Here is a 17,071-nt window from a genome sequence, read left to right as displayed (position 1 = left end):
CAGCCGGCACCTGCTGTGATCGTACACTGCGGGAGTCTGTCAGCAAGTCCCAGCCAATGATTCATGGCTGGGACCTGTTGATCGGCTGTGTCCAATCGCAGCCCAGAGCACTGTGTTGACAATCAACACAGGGCTCTGTACAGAGGGAGCAATCTTCCCCCTTTTTTTTTTTTTTATTCCAGCAAAGCACTGGCAGGCTGGCCCTTTCTATTACACCTGTGTGCTTGTACACAGCGGGAAGTGTGCTCAGGGCAGCCAAATACCCAGGGAATACTTGTAAGGTAGAGCTCTTATTATGTAGGCCTTGCCCCCATGCAGACAGTGGGCTAGATTCAGCAAGCATTTACGGCGGCGTATCTCCAGATGCGCCACCGTAATTTCAAATCTGCGTCAGCGTATCGTTACGCCGATTCTCCAAGGCAGATACGTCTAAAAAATCGGCTTCCTCCGCCGACGTAACTTGCATGCGGCGGCGTATAATTGTGTGCATTATTACGTTGCCCGCTAGAGGCGCTTCCGTTGTTTTCGGTGTAGAATATGCAAATTACCTAGTTATGTCGATTCACGAACGTACGTGCGCCCGGCGGTAGTTTTTTACGTCGTTTGCGTAAGGCTTTTTTGGCGTAACGTTGCTCCTGCGATTAAGTGGCGCAGCCAATGTTAAGTATGAACGTCGTTCCCGCTTCTAATTTTGAATTTTTTACTTCGTTTGCATAAGTCGTTCGCGAATAGGGCTGGACGTAATTTACGTTCACGTCTAAACCAATACGTTGTTGCGGCGTACTTGGGAGCAATGCACACTGGCATATGTACACGGACGGGGCATGCGCCGTTCGTAAAACACGTCAATCACGTCAGGTCATCACACATTAGCATAAAACATGCCCCCCTTCCACATTTGAATTACGTGGGCTTACGCCGGCCCCATTTACGCTACGCCGCCGCAACTTACGGAGCAAGTGCTTTGTGAATACTGCACTTGCTCCTGTAAGTTGCGTCGGTGTAGCGTAAATACAATACGCTGCGCCGCCGTAACTATGCGCGCAGATGCCTGAATCTAGCCCAGTATCCTAAAATCTGTTACAAACTGTGGGTCAATGATTTTTTTTTTTTTTTTTTATATATTTTTTTTTTTTTATTTAAAATCTCTAATATGCAAAATGTACACTTAAGGGGTCATCTGTGTTCCAGCAATAACCAATCGGAAAAAACCTGGTTTGGGGATGTGGTATTTTTCCAGCTTAGGTTTTATAATTGTCAATTTTTATTAAAGGGGACTTCCAGGCTTTTTTTTATGTCTTTAAAAGTCAGCTACAAAAAGTGTAGCTGCTGGCTTTTAATAAACAAACACTCACCTGCTCCACGTTCCAGCAACGCGTCGCCCGGAGCTCCGCTCTTCTCCCCCTTCTCCGGCCGGCGCTTCCATTCCTAGTGTGGGCACCCAGCGGTGACAGCTTTCAGGTTCACAACTGGGCACTCACTGCGCAAGCGGCGCTGCGCACTAAGTGGTCAGGCGATCGCCTGGGACCTGTCACGTGTACCAGCGGATCATCTACAGGGAGGGGCCGCCGTAGGCGATATGACGTGTTGCCTAAGCCAGTGTTTCTCAACTCCAGTCCTCAAGGCGCACCAACAGGTCATGTTTTCAGGATTTCCCTCAATTGAAACAGCTGTGGTAATTACTAAGGCAGTGAAACTGATCAAATCACCTGTGCAAAATAATGGAAAGCCTGAAAACATGACCTGCTGGGGCGCCTTGAGGACTGGAGTTGAGAAACACTGGCCTAAGCAGTCCCTGGGCGGAAGGGGAACAGGAAGTCCCACTCGTACTGAAGCCCCCAACCCCCCCCCCCCCCCCAAAAAAAAATTACATGCCACTTTTGGGTGGAACTCCGCTTTAAACAGGAGGTCCGGCAAAAAAAAAATATTAAAAGCCAGCAGCTACAAACACTGCAGCTGCTGACGTTTAATAAATGGACACTTACCTGTCCAGGGAGCCCGTGATGTCGGCAGCAGAAGACGAGGCTTCACTCCCCGGGTCCCTACTGCGCATGTGCGGGTAGCGCAGCACATTCCCAGTGGAATAATACCGCTCTGAAAGCTGCTGATCCCTTGGATTGCTCCCGCCCTACTGAAACCGACAGGTGCTGGCTCTGCACAGGTGCATGAGATGAAAAGGAATCCCGGACTGCCGCACTTTGTTCAATGACGTCTTTATTGGATAAAATTGATCAAAAATAATCCAAAGTGGTACAGTCGCAATGAAAAGTGAACAAAAAGCTAAAGGTTTCTAACGCGTTTTACATTGTTAAATGCTTATTCATAGCATGACAAGTTGTACCCCATGATTTCCAATGAGTACCATTCATATCTGTGCAACTTTAAGGTAGCCCCTGCATGACTTTGGTCTGACTTTGATGCAATTTGCGGTCCATAGACCTCCAGACTACACCGGCATCACTTCAAGTAGCGGCAAAGTTGCGCGACTTTCAGGTCGCACAAGTGTGAAAGGGGCCTAACCTTGTGTGCAGAGGTCTTTACATTGCACGGTATTACAGTACTACTAGACCAAGTATAATTGTAATAATACAACTTTTTCATCCCCAGAGTGATGGAGAATACAGACACCGGTGCGCCATCTGTGAAAAGTCGTTCAGGTTAGAGGCCTTCCTGGAATTCCACAACTGCAGGACAGGTTAGTGAGTCCTTCATTGGCATGACTTGTCATGTGACCCTTCCGATATCACAAAGCTAATGTGAGCATCTAGAACAGTGGTTCTTAACCTTTCTAGTGTCGTGACCCCTTGATAACATTTCACAAATTGTGGGGACCCCTAACAGTAAAATAATTTTCATAGTGTGGTGTCTCACAGCAGTGACACCTATGCTGAATTTAGGAGATAGGGTCTCCTTCAGCCCCTCCCACTTCACTTTCCTCACCAGTCAGCTGACTTATAGTTTCTGCCCCCCAGCCATACCGTGAACTGAATGGCTGCAAAGAGGCTGAGTGGGCGGCCGCGGGCTCTAGGAACAGCCCAGCTGGGCAGGCCGAGAAAAGGCTGGGAGAGCGGTGTGGGCTTCAGAAACAGGCCAGGATTTGGTGACCCCTGGCAAATCGTCTTTCGACCCCAAGGTTGAGAACCACTGATCTAGAAGCTGAGGGTGTTGGGACGAGCTTCACCTAATGGGTTTTGTTTAGTTGTAGGACAATTGGAGATTTGACAGCAAGGCAGTACTTTAGTACAGTTCCCCCCCCCCCCCCCCCCCCCAAAAGCCTTTATGCTTCGCTGTCCCTTCTTTGCAGAGCACCACTGCTTCCCGGAAGTCTTGGCCAGGCTCTGCTTCTTCTGATCACACCGCACAGTCTCCATTCACTCGCATGCTTTATACCAGTGCTCTGAGGCGGCTCTAGGCTTTGTGAGGCCTTAGGTAAAACTTGGACACGAGGCCCCAATCACGCCCATAATGGGGAAAAATAATTCAAGCGATTAAAAAAAATAACGCCAGAGACCGAAATTGCCCCCCTCCCGACCCAGTCGACCCCCCTACCTCCTGGTGGGTTCAGCAGCGGCCGGCAGCTCCGCCTCCACCTCTACAATTCATATGCAGCAGGCAGCGTTCTATAAGAAAGATGGTAATCCTTTACCAGCCCGACCCGCTTACCCTGCCAGCTTGGGGACACTGACTGGGGACCCCACCCCCCCCCATTCTATCACATACATCAGGCAAATTAGGTGGCCGCGAGGCCCCTGAAAGCGCAAGGCCTTCTTTGCCTAATTAGAGAGCCGCCTCTGAGTGGTCTCCAAATTGCGGCCTGCTGGAAAGATGCAGACCTTTGCTTGCCTTTACCTGGCCTCGGAACTATTCCTCCCAATGACATTAACCACTTCAGCCCCAGAGAAATTGGCTGCCCAATGACCTGCCCATATATATATTTTTTTCTTCGATTCGGCACTGCGTCGCTTTAACTGACAATTGCGCGGTCGTGCGACGTTGCACCCAAACAAAATTGACGCCTGTTTTTTCCCACAAATAGAGCTTTCTTTTGGTGGTATTTGATCGCCTCTGCGGTTTACATTTTTTGTGCTATAAACAAAGACCGGAAATTTAGAAAAAAAGCAATATTAACTTTTTGCTATAATAAAATAAATATTCCCCCAAAAATATATAAAAAATGTTTTTCCTCAGTTTAGGCCGATACGTATTCTACATATTTTTGGTAAAAAATCGCAATAAGCGTATATTGATTGGTTTGCGCATTTATTTATAGCGTTTACAAAATAGGGGATAGTTTTATGGCATTTTTATAATATTTTTTTTTTTTTTTTTACTGGTACATTACTTTTGACACTATTTTGGGACCATTGTCATTTACACAGCGATCGGTGCTATAAAAATGCACTAATTACTGTGTAAATGACACTGGCAGGGAAGGGGTTAACACTAGGGGGTGATCAAGGGATTTAGCCTGTCCTAGGGAGTGATTCTAACTGTGAGGGGGCTGGGCTGCAAGTGACACGACCGTGATCATGATGACAGGGAGCAGTAGATCACTGTCCTGTCACAAGGCAGAGCGGGGAAATGCCTTGTTTACATAGTCCTCTCCGTGACACAATCGCGGGACACCGACGGACATCGAGTCTGTCGGTATGGTGACGGAGCTCGTGGCGGGCACGTGTGCGCCCACTGGGCAGTAGATTCAAAGCAACGTACTTTGCCTGCCCGTGCCATTCTGTCAACGTATATAGTCGTGAGGCAGTCAGCAAGTGGTTAAGTGAGGCACTATTGCTTCAACTGACACCAGCAATGAGGCATCATTTCTCCGACTGATTTAAACAATGGAAGACTGTTTCTCCCCCGCGCCACCCCAGCGGCGGCTCCTTATTTCTCCCCCGCGCCACCCCAGCGGCGGCTCCTTATTTCTCCCCCGCGCCACCCCAGCGGCGGCTCCTTATTTCTCCCCCGCGCCACCCCAGCGGCGGCTCCTTATTTCTCCACCCCAGCGGCGGCTCCTTATTTCTCCCCCGCGCCACCCCAGCGGCGGCACCTTATTTCTCCCCCGCGCCTCCCCAGCGGCGGCTCCTTATTTCTCCCCAGCGGCGGCTCCTTATTTCTCCCCCGCGCCTCCCCAGCGGCGGCTCCTTATTTCTCCCCAGCGGCGGCGGCTCCTTATTTCTCCCCCGCGCCACCCCAGCGGCGGCTCCTTATTTCTCCCCCGCGCCACCCCAGCGGCGGCTCCTTATTTCTCCCCCGCGCCACCCCAGCGGCGGCTCCTTATTTCTCCCCAGCGGCGGCTCCTTATTTCTCCCCCGCGCCACCCCAGCGGCGGCTCCTTATTTCTCCCCCGCGCCACCCCAGCGGCGGCTCCTTATTTCCCCCCCGCCACCCCAGCGGCGGCTCCTTATTTCTCCCCTGCGCCACCCCAGCGGCGGCTCCTTATGTTTTTTTTTTTTTTTTTTTTTTTTAACTCCCACGGACCACCAGCCTGAGGTATTGTTTCATCCCACCAATGATGGAACATTTTCCCATGTTTAGAAAGTTGTGAGACCCTTGCTGTATACCATGGCAATGTGGGTGATAGCTGAGGTACATTAATAACGGGAGCTTTGACTTTATAGAGTCTTTATTTGCCAGTTTCTCCTTTTTTCTTTCACAGACGACAAGTCCTTTCAGTGTGAAATGTGCTACAGATTCTTCTCCACCAACAGCAACCTCTCCAAGCACAAGAAGAAACATGGGGAGAAGAAGTTTGCCTGCGAGGTGTGTAATAAGCTCTTCTACAGGAGAGACGTCATGTTGGATCATCAACGGAGGCACCTGGAAGGTACAATTCTCTTCTACAAAGATGGCAAACAAAATCGTACACAGTATTTGCTTAAAAATTTGTGGCCGCCTGACCGTCGCACCTACCCGCTGTATGTGGGCGCCCCTCCAGATTGTGTTCAAGTTAAGGGTACAGTACTGTTAATTCTAAAGCATACAAAGGCATTTTAGATATTTGTGCTTTTTTCCAACTTTGTATCAACAGTTTCTGTACCAACAGGACTGTGCTCCTGTGTACAAAGCCAACTCTATAAAGACATGGCTTGAGTTTGGGGTGAAGGGACTTGAGTGTCCTGCACAGAGCCCTGACCTCATCCTGATAGAACACCTCTGGGATGAAATTAAAGAGGCGGTCCAGCCAGAGTGAAAAAATGTAAGTCATCAGATACAAATACTGTAGCTGCTGACTTTTAATATTAGGGCACTTGCCTGTCCAGGGAGCCAGTGATGTCGGCACCATAGCCAATCTTCGGATCGACGGGTGCTGCCACTGCCATTCCTGGTAAATGAACCCGGTAGTGAAGCCTTGCCGTACTGCGCATCAACAAAGAGCACTGTGCTTTCTAATTGACCCGGCGGCGGAGGAAGGAGGAGGGGGCCAAACTCTCAGGAAGGGGACCTGTCAAAACCAGGCCCCCCCCCCTCCTCCCTGAAAAGTGGCAAATGTGGCACCAGAAGGGGGGCAGGGGGGCGCGTATAAGCGATCGTTTCACTTTGGGGTGAAACTCCACTTTAAAGGGTGATTGTGAGTCAGGTCTTGTCATCTAACATCAGTACCAGATGTTTTGCAAATGCTGTTTTGGCTGAATGGGCACAGATGCACTCCAAAATCTTGTGTAAAGTCTCCCCTGGAGATTGGAGGCTGTTTAAATTTGTAAATTAAGGCCAACTCAATAATAATGCTCATCGTTTTATTCCTGTCCATTGACCTATTCCACAGCACAGTATTTATATGGACAAACAGATCCTCAGATTGAAAAAGCACCTCATCCCATTAATGGTATGTATAAAAAGAGGGAAGTAGGGTACCTGGGGACCCTGGGACTATTATGCGGTGCAAATAGATTGTGAAAGACACAATGGTTTTTAGAAAAATAGAAAAGATTTTTTTAATAAAAATTTTAAATAGTACAAAAATATATATATAGAAATCAATACAAGACCAGCTGAAGTGTATAACATAGAAACTTCAGTTCCACATAACAACTTGTTGCAGTTCTCTCTACATGTTTCGCTCGTGAGAGCTTCTTCAGGAGTGATGTTAGAACTGAACTGTAATGGATCAAAAAAGAAATCAATATACATCAATGGTCATTGCAAAAGCAATAATGAATACAATTCTGTAGAGTTTGTATAAATTAACAAAAAAAAATTTTGTGATATGAAATTTTAAAGATAGAAATATCCAAGGAAAATAATAAAGTGGACAATCAATATATGACAATATAGCAGTTCCTAATTATTAAATATTTCAGCAGAAGGGAAGCGCAACAAGAACTTACCTCAACTTGTCAAATTAAAAGTAAAAACGCATCAAAATGAGTCAATCAAGTGGATGGAAACCTTCTTTCGGATCATCCTAAGAAGATCATTTCAAGATTGATGCACCAAACAGTCCCTGAAAACCATAATCAATATAAAGCTATATAAGGCTCTTTATACTTGAATCATTGTGGGGATGAACTCTCAAGAAAATTTCATAAAAGAAAAATTCAAAAAGATAGGTTCATCTTTATAGAAAGTAATAATATTTACCTTTTAGGATTTTAAACAAAAAGCTGAATCAATTGGACTGACATAAATCAGTGGGCCTGAGTAACCAAAAGCAACCACTAGATGGCCTCCATTGCGATGACGTATATGGCCTCAAAATACAAGGAACCTGTGTTTCTATTGAGATGTAAGAAATTCAATCTAATGAGAAAGAAAAACAAAGAAACCAAAAATCAATCAGTCTCACTGTTTCTCCCCAATTTATAGGGTTAAATTAATTAATAATAAACTCTGCTCAATGAACCAAGGGTGTTTAAGAAAAAACACCTATTGAACAGAGTAAAAACAATTAAAGGACATACCGCTTAGTGTTGCAATGGTCCGTGTTTCCCAGAGCCTGCAGCATGTGTGCTGCTTGTTGATTGTTTAAATGCAGACTGACATTTGTGGCTAGCACAGCCACGCTTTATATTTCACAGCAGAGCGGGTGCCAGCCAATGGCGTACGCTCTGGCGGGGACACATGACCTCCCTATTGTTCCCATGATGCCTCTCCCAGCTGGGTGTCAGCTGACATGTCAGTGGGTGTGTGAAATATCAGATGTACTTGGAGACCAAGCTGCCATCTTGGATATGGGCGGTTTGCCCTTCTGTAATTGTTTGTTTATTTAACAGCGGACATGCATGCCGCCATCTAGAGTAAGAGAACATTTGCCCTTCTAAGATGGTTTGTATTGGTGGCCGCCACCGCTGTGTGCGGCAGGTAAATAACTAAACCAGCTGACTTAAAGGAGCAGGGGAGACAAAAAACGAGAGAAACAAAAACGGGGGGTAAATTAAATAGGACCACTATAAGCCAAGGGATCCAGCCACCCTGGAAAAGTATAGTGGTCCTACGTGTCCCTATGGTTTTTTCAGGGGACTTGATGATGAAAATCTGGGGGTGCATCAATTCATGAAAATGACAACATTAAAAAGTGGGATAATTCGCCTATAAAGATCTATTTGGGTGTGTTGTATTGCACAAAAACGGTCTATTACAGACCTTGTTGAGGATCAAGGTGCGCCCCCTGCTGTAAGAAATAGAAACTGTTACCTCCTATTTAACAGTGAAATACATGGTTTTGACATTGTGCACAATCATATCGTTCTTAAGGGGTGAAAAAAAACCCCCAAACAATAAAGAACAAAATATTTTTTCAAACAACATAAACCCTCCATAGTAGAAAAAGGAAGGAGGAGAGAAGATTTCAGGGTTGAAACCCGAAAAAATAAATCAAAAACAAATGAAAATGAATAATGGATGAATAAATGAAAAAAGCTATATGAAATAAAAAATAAATATAAAAATAGGGTAACAAAAATACCTATAGAAAGGGCTTGAAACTAAAAGCCTCATTCAAGCCCGGGGGATGCAGGGCGGACAATGAATGGATCCACCTAGCCTCACGCTGTAGTAACAATTTGTCATAATCACCCCCTCTCTCACCGAGGGGTATGTGCTCCAAAGCAAAGAACTTCATTTTTGTGGCATTGAAATTATGATGGATTCCTACATGGAGGCTAATCTGACTTTCCATCTTTTTTTTATTTATCAGGCTCACATGATCCCTGATCCTGTGAAAAAAGGGACGCTTTGTTTTTCCTATGTAAAATGATCCGCACTCACATGTCATAATATAAACAATCCCCACAGATTGACAAGTGGCAAAAAATGAAGGTTTGTGGATGCGTCCATTCGGCAGCAAAATAGATGCTGCAGAATGGACGAATCCACAAAATGAACAGTCGTGGCATGGTTGGGTACCCACCAGGCCAACTCTGGGTTTGGTTTTTGAACAGTGGTGACTATGCACTAATTTGTCACGTAAAGACTGTGATCTCCTGAAGGTGATCTCCGGAAAATTCCCACAGATGCACTCCAAAATCTTGTGTAAAGTCTTCCCCTGGAGATTGGAGGCTGTTAAAATTTGTAAATTAAGGCCAACTCCATAATAATGCTCATAGTTTTATTCCTGTCCATTGACCTATTTCACAGCACGTTCTTTACAGTGAAAAAACCAACAGCTGCATTTGTGGTTGTAAGCCTCGGACACAAAATATGAACAAAGAAGTTCAGTTAGACTTTCAAATTTAGAATTCTGTATTTAAGTCTAATTTATGAATATATTTTTTCCAGCATGTCAATAGAGATTTTTTTTTTTCTATCCTGGGTGACGTCTCCTGCAGGTGTGAGGAGGGTAAAACGGGAGTCCATCCAACAGGCAACCGATAACTCCATAAAATACAAGAAGGAACCATCTGCGTGTCCTGTGTGTGGGAAAGTGAGTCCTTGTTACCATTATTATTATTGTTGTTGGTATAATACAGGATTTATATAGCGCCAAGTGTTTGTGCAACTCTTTACAATATAAGACGGGGAGACAGTACAGTTATAATATCATCTAATAGGGTGGGGCAAGTGGTACAAAAGGTAGTTACGAGGACTGGAGGAAAAGACGAGGGAGCAGGAGGTTTTAGGAGTGGAGAGGAAGGTTTGGGTGATATTTGGAGACCAGATTGGTGATGTAGCTCAGAGCAGAGTTGTGAATGGTTTTGTATGTTAGTTGTTTTTTTTATTTTATTTAATATGTTGCACAGTCGGGAGCCAGTGTAGGGATTGGCGGCAAGGATTAGCAGACACTGAGCGGTTGGTAAGGTGGATAAGTCTGGCAGCAGCATTCACAATGGACTGAAGAGTGGATAGCCTATGGAGAGGTAGGCCTATGAAAAGGGAGTTACAATAGTCAAGGCGAGAGATCACAAAAATATGTTTTGGTTGGTTAAAAGGAAAGACGTGGCTATGAAGATTTCTAAGGTTGCCGTGCTAAATTGAAGAACGTAGAGCCTGCCCTAGTCCGTTTTTTCTGATTGATCACTTTGAAGACCTTGAACATCAGACTTGGACTGAACATGGTCACTGCAAGCTTCTACCAATGGGGTAGATTCAGGTAGCTTTGCGCAGTTTTTACGTAGGCGCAGGGCACCGTTTTTGCCCTGCGCCCCCGCAAATTATCTGCGCTACCCTTGATTCACGGAGCAGTAGCTCCGTAAATTGCGTGGGCGCTCCGGCAAAATGCCCGGTGTAAGCGAGCGCAATTTAAATGATCCCGTAGGGGGCGGGAATCATTTAAATTAGGCGCGTTCCCGCGCCGAGCGTAGGGCGCATGCTCCGTTGGGAAACTTTTCCGACGTGCATTGCGGCAAATGACGTCGCAAGGACGTCATTTGCTTCAAAGTGAACGTGAATGGCGTCCAGCGCCATTCACGATTCACTTACGCAAACGACGTAAAATGTAAACTTCGACGCGGGAACGACGGGTATACGTAACATTGGCTGCCCCTGCTATTAGCAGGAGCAGCCTTACGCGAAACCCGACGGACGGAAACAATGTAAACTGCGCAGGGCTCGCGTAACGTTGTGAATCAGCGTTAGTATGCAATTTGCATACTATACGCTGACCACTATGGGAACGCCCCCTAGCGGCCATCGTAAGAATGCAGCCTACGATACGATGGCATAAGAAGCCTTATGCCATTCATATCTTAGGCTGCCGTCGGCGTAACGAGGTTCCTGAATCGGGAGCATTCGTAACGCCGGCGCAAGTAAGCAAATTCGCTGCGTAACTATGGTTACGCAGACGCAATTGCTTCTTGAATCTAGGCCACTGTCTATATTAAACCTTGTCTTGTGCTGGCGCGAAGACCTGCTCTTGATGAAAAACTCCTACTTAGCCTCCACTGCCAAATGAATTTCTCTCCAATGTAACAAGATTTAAAGCTGAACTCCAGGGAGAATTTTTTTTTTCAAATGCCATGAGTTCCTCCTCCATTCCTGGACGAGAGGAGGTCAGGAACAGTTCACTGCTGGATTGTGGGGAGCGCCATTTGCAGATGGAGCAGAAGGATGGGTGAACATACATTTTTCTCCAATTCCCTAGATCAGGGGTGTCCAAACTTTTTTTTTTTTTTTTCAAAGAGGGCCAGATTTGGTGAAGTGAACATGCTTGAGGGCCGACCATTTCGCCTGACATTGTTAAAATTAGTGTAAAATAAAGTGTGTTCGTCCTAGCACTAATACACGGCCCAACAAGAATTCTCTTGCCTTTGTGGCTGTGTGGTGAAGAGATGAGCTTGGGCGTGTTTTTTGGATATACCGTATTTATCGGCTTATAACACGCCTTCACATTAAAAAGGAAGTTTCAGGAAAAAAATCTTACATTTTTAAATAAAGAACTGTGAAGCAAAATAAGGATCAGTGCCCATATGCACACCCCCGTTGCCATGAATGCACCCCCGTTGCCATGAATGCACCCCCCCCCCCCCCCGTTGCCATGAATGCAACCCCCCCCCCATTGCCACGAATGCAGCCTGATTCAAGCCCATCTGCAGGAGACAGGGAGGGGGCGAGACGAACACCAACAGACATACAGGAGAAACTTCTGTTTTCTCTGTGGCCTCTAATAGAAAGTCCTGCCTCCTATGATGGACAGAACAGGCGTCCAATGGCAGTGCAGGAGACGGGACTTCTTTTTACACAGGATGCCATGTAAACAGGAAATACTCCTCTCCTGTATGTACGGCACTCATCCCGCCCCCTCACGTCTCCCCCCAAGGCAGCTAGCATATTAATCTTTTGTGGCCCCTGGAGCTCGGGGATTCGTTGGGGGCCACAAATCATATATACATGCCAAAATTACCAGGCGGGCCGTCCAAAACCAGAACGCGGGCCGGACTTTGGATATGCCTGCCCAAGACAAAAACGAGCAGTTGACCTGTGCAGTGTGGGCACAGCCCTGCCAATCCAGCTCATGTACAGGGAGCAAGTCTCCAGTAGCCAGTAAGGTAGGGTGACCAGACATCCCCAGTTTCAGGGGACAGTCCCCTGATTGAGGACACTGTCCCCAGACCAAGTCTGTCCCTAGTTTTGTCCCCAGATTGGATTTAATAGGGGGCAGGGGCAATTTCAAAGACAGTCAGTGCAGAATTAAAATAAAAAAAAATTGAATTACACCCCCCGGCTCCGCTGTGCCTACTAGCATAGGGGGGTTGTATTTTTCCCATTTATCTGTGCCCCTTTCTGATGATCATGTGCTGGTCGGAGCGGAGGAAATATTTCTTCAGTTTCGGGCCCATTTAGCTTCGCTCTCATGTTCTTCTGCCTTGGCTCAAATCCTGGCCAGCCACCTGCCTCTCCTTGCCTTCCCTGGCGGAGTGATCTTCCTCTACTCCCCATCCAGTAGTAGCCGGGGGCCCGAAGAGTAAGACATGAGAGGCTGTGAGGCGGGCGGTGACGGGCAGAGAGTCGCTGATTGTTACTATTACTAGTAAAGAAAAAATATGTCCCCGGATTTCATTAAAAAAATCTGGTCACCTTACAGTAAGGGCATTTTCAGAGGAAAGGGAAATGGCTCTTTAGAATGTGGCCTACAAGTCAAGTATTACAGTAACAAAGTGAAACTTCTAATAAAGGAAATGGTGGGAATCTTTGTAGTCAACTCTTGGGTTGGAAGTTTGCTTTTTAAAGTTTAAAACCTTACATAGGTTTACTTTGAACCCAGGTCTTCTATACTGCAAGACAGGAGTGCTAAACGATTGGTTGTTCTGCCAGCTAATTAGAAGCAGACCAGGGAGCAATTCTCACAAGAAGAACTGACATACACTTGGCTTGTGCAGGCTGGGTGTGGAGAAGACTGTGTAGACCAGGGGAAGGTAACCTCAGCACCTTAACTGTTGAACTACAAGTCCCATGAACATTGCAAGACTGACAGCGACCTGTGTTTCGTCAGATTTTGTAACGGAAGTGACATCCGTCGCCGCCATCTTGCTACACCCCTCACTCTGCTGCAGTAAGGATACTGTTAGAAGGCGGCAAGCGGACATCTTATTCCACCCACCAGAGTCCTGCATTTCACACATTTTATAACCGTAAACTCAGCTTATATAGTGACATGCAGGCCTGGATTCAGATACAATTGTGTATCGGCGGGCGTAACGTATCTCAGATACGTTACGCCACCTAAAATTAGGGCGCAAGTTCCGTATTCAGAAAGAACTTGCGCCCTAAGTTAAGGCGGCGTAGCGTATGTGGTCCGGCGTAAGCCCGCCTAATTCAAATGTGGATGATGTGGGCGTGTTTTATTTAAATGTGACCCCGCGTATTTGACGTTTTTTACGAACGGCTCATGCGCCGTCCATGAACGTATCCCAGTGCGCATGCTCCAAATTAACCCGCAAAAAGCCAATGCTTTCGACATGAACGTAAATTACGCCCAGCCCTATTCGCGAACGACTTACGCAAACGACGTAATCAACGGAAAATACGACGCTGGCCCGACGTCCATACTTAACATAGGATACCCCTCATATAGCAGGGGTAACCTTACGCCGGAAAAAAACTTACGTAAACGACGTAAAAAAAATGTGCCGGGCGGAAGTATGTTTCTGAATCGGCGTATCTACCTAATTTGCATATTCCTTGCGTAAATCAACGGAAGCGCCACCTAGCGGCCAGCGTAAATATGAAGCCTAAGATACGACGGTGTAAGACACTTACGCCGGTCGGATCTTAGGGAAATCTATGTGTAACTGATTTTATGAATCAGTCGCATAGATACGACCCCGCAACTCAAGAGTTACGACGGCGTATCCGGAGATACGCCGTCGTAACTCCTATCTGAATCCGGGCCACAGTGTTTTGAAATTTGTCACACTGTTTTGACATTCTTTCAATGTTTTGTCAGATTTGAAAACTTGTAATGCCCCATACACACGACCGTTTTTTTTCCGTCGGAATTCCGCTCAAGCTGTCTTGCATACACACGGTCACACCAAATTCCGACCGTCAAGAATGCGGTGACGTACAACACTACGACAAGCCGAGAAAAATGAAGTTCAATGCTTCCGAGCATGCATCAAATTGTTTCTGAGCATGCGTGTGTTTGTTTTTTCTTTTCTCTGTCGGAATTCCATACAGACGAACGGAATGTTCTCTTTCTAAGTCCGTCGGGAATTTCCGACAGAAAAAGTCAGATGGGGCATACACACGGTCGGAATATCCGATGATGAAAATTCTGTCTACCGTATTTTCCGGCGTATAAGACGACTTTCTGGATGCAAAAAAATGCACGGTCTCCATGCTGCGAGCGTCAATGATTTAAAAGACGCTCCTTCTCCTCAGAGTGCCCTGTGATAGGCGGAACACAAATCTTCCCAGCAGCGCCTCTGTTCTGTGTTCCTCCTATCACAGATGCCTTCTCATCCTCGGACGAGATAAGAAGACGTCCGTGATAGGCAGAACACAGAACAGAGGCGCTGCTGGGAAAATTTGTGTTCCGCCAATCACAGGATAGTCTGAGGAGAAGGCGCGGCTTTCAAATCATTGACGCTCGCAGCACGAAGACTGTCACGGCCTGGTAGTCGATTAAAAAAAACGTGAGTAATTGCACTGTTTGCACAGTGAGGGGCAAGTGATGGCACATTGAGGAGCAAGTTCAGGCACAGTGAGGGCAAGTGATGGCACAGTGGGGGCATGTAATGTAATGGCACAGTGAGAGCAAGTGATGGCACAGTGAGAGCAAGTGATGGCACAGTGAGGCATGTAATGTAATGGCACAGTGAGATTTGAAAAAGCCTGTTTCTGTCAGCTTCCAGAAAGACTAGTAGGAAGGGGGTAGTCTTATATGGCGAGTATATCCCATAACCAAAATTTTTCCTGGAAAATTAGGGCGTCGTCTTATACGCCCAGTCATGATATACACCGAAAAATACAGTACTTTTTTTTCATCGGAAATTCTGACCGTGTGTACGCGGCATGAGATCAGCAGGCTTGCCGCTGCTTTTTAAAATTCAACTTCTAAACAGTCAGACTGATTTTTTAAATATTGTATTTCACTATAGAAGCTGTTTACTGGTAAAAATAAGTGTGAAATGCATGACTCCGGTGGGTGTCACATGATGTCCACTTGCCACCTTCTCTCTGTAGCCATACTGTGGAGGAGTGCAGGGTGTAGCAAGATGGCGGCAACGGAATGTCACTTCCGTTAAAAAAAAAAAAAAATCTGAAGGGTCGCCTAATCTGATGAAACACCTTGCATGACTACAGGCAGAAGCGTTATGGGGTTTGTAGTTTCACCACGGCTGGAATGTTGCAATTGCCTACGGGTACAGGCCAATATTCACTATGATAGCCGTGTTCTCCCAATGTCTCCCTCCTAGCCAGGGCTGTGGAGTCGGAGTCGAGGAGTCGGAGTCGGGGGAAATTTTGGGTATCTGGAGTCGGAGTCGGCAAACAATGCACCGACTCCGACTCCTACTAAATTTAGATTGGAATAAAAAAAATTAAAAAAAAGCAAGTTTAAATGTCCCAATTCACAAAAAGTTATAATTAATGACTTCTCTACTGTAAGAATAAAGACCAATGCATGCAGTGCCTCACGTAACCGCAAAACGAACACGTTAAGTGACCGTGAAGAAGCATGCTTTTCATGTGCTTCACTATATGGCACGCAACGCACAATTAGGAGCTGCAATACTTATACGTTTCATAGTGTTGTGTTCTGCTTTTACAGGGAACGCATGTTAGAGAACCAGTAAGTGTCCAAATAAAAAAATTCCAACAGGAGTTTTATAAAGCACTAAAAGAAGTTGAAAAGTATGATTGCTCATCAAAACTTACTGTTGAAGAAGCCATCCTTGTTTATCCAGAGATCGTTAGTGATGTGGCCAGAATAGTTACTGCAATGCCACCCACCCAAGTCAGTGTCGAAAGATTATTTTCAGCCCTAAAAATAATAAAGTCTGACTTAAGAGCCTCTATGAAAGAGGATCTGGCAGAGGCAATTCTCTTCCTTAGAACTCTACATTGAATGGATTTGCATTTGCTAAGCCTATAACTACATTTCAAGATTAATATAAACCATTTCTAGGTTTTACACATTTTGTTTTTGGTTCATTATAGATAAGCTTTGTTTTTGTTCTAAAACAACCAAATAATGTGGTTTGTATTTTTGAACTGGTAAAGATCCTGTTCCTGATGTTTATGCCTGCTGCTACTATCCAGCCACTTGATTGTTTTCATTGTGTTTGTCTTTTGCTTAAACTGTGCAATACAGTAGACTGTTGGCTTCCCAGCCAGTAGTCCTGTGGTAGGTTGCGTTTCTTTCCCTCAAGGAATGTATAAAATACATTCGCATATTAATACAAAGGAGTCGGGGAGTCGGAAGTACATAAAACTGAGGAGTCGGAGTCGGAACATTTATCTACCGACTCCACAGCCCTGCTCCTAGCAATGTCCTTTCTTGGGTTTCTTCTGTTATCTTCCATTACATACCGGAGTTCCTGTTGCTCAAGTAGAAAACCAGATGGTGAGCTGTAAGGTAACACTGACCTGAATAGAGCATCATTCTAGATTGTAAGTGTAACGGTCAGGGGGTTAATGCCGTTTACGATATTCCATTCCACCAACCCAAGACAGCTTATCCGACACTCCACAATCC

The 17,071-nt window shown here is 45.9% G+C and overlaps 1 protein-coding gene and 1 long non-coding RNA gene across 4 annotated transcripts in view; one reads left to right on the top strand and one right to left on the bottom strand.

Moving 5' to 3' along the window:
• The window catches only part of PRDM15 (PR/SET domain 15), a 75,962-nt gene that overhangs the window by 34,819 nt on the left and 24,072 nt on the right, over positions 1 to 17,071 (top strand). For 2 of the 3 annotated variants that reach the window (XM_040339022.1, XM_040339020.1), the window contains exons 12-15: positions 2,608 to 2,695; positions 5,657 to 5,824; positions 6,764 to 6,823; positions 9,765 to 9,859. In XM_040339022.1, coding sequence (XP_040194956.1) covers positions 2,608 to 2,695; positions 5,657 to 5,824; positions 6,764 to 6,823; positions 9,765 to 9,859 — 411 coding nt within the window. The remainder of the gene's footprint in view (positions 1 to 2,607; positions 2,696 to 5,656; positions 5,825 to 6,763; positions 6,824 to 9,764; positions 9,860 to 17,071) is intronic. The other variant, XM_040339021.1, reaches the window with a different exon arrangement.
• On the bottom strand, positions 7,303 to 8,050 carry LOC120927983. Its single transcript, XR_005747158.1, has 3 exons — positions 7,899 to 8,050; positions 7,579 to 7,737; positions 7,303 to 7,441 (listed from the first exon to the last, which is right to left on the bottom strand). It is a non-coding gene; the product is annotated as an uncharacterized LOC120927983 (long non-coding RNA).

This window comes from Rana temporaria, chromosome 2 (assembly GCF_905171775.1).
Source record: "Rana temporaria chromosome 2, aRanTem1.1, whole genome shotgun sequence".
Lineage (NCBI taxonomy): Eukaryota > Metazoa > Chordata > Amphibia > Anura > Ranidae > Rana > Rana temporaria.
This window is presented reverse-complemented; position numbering and strand designations above follow the sequence as displayed.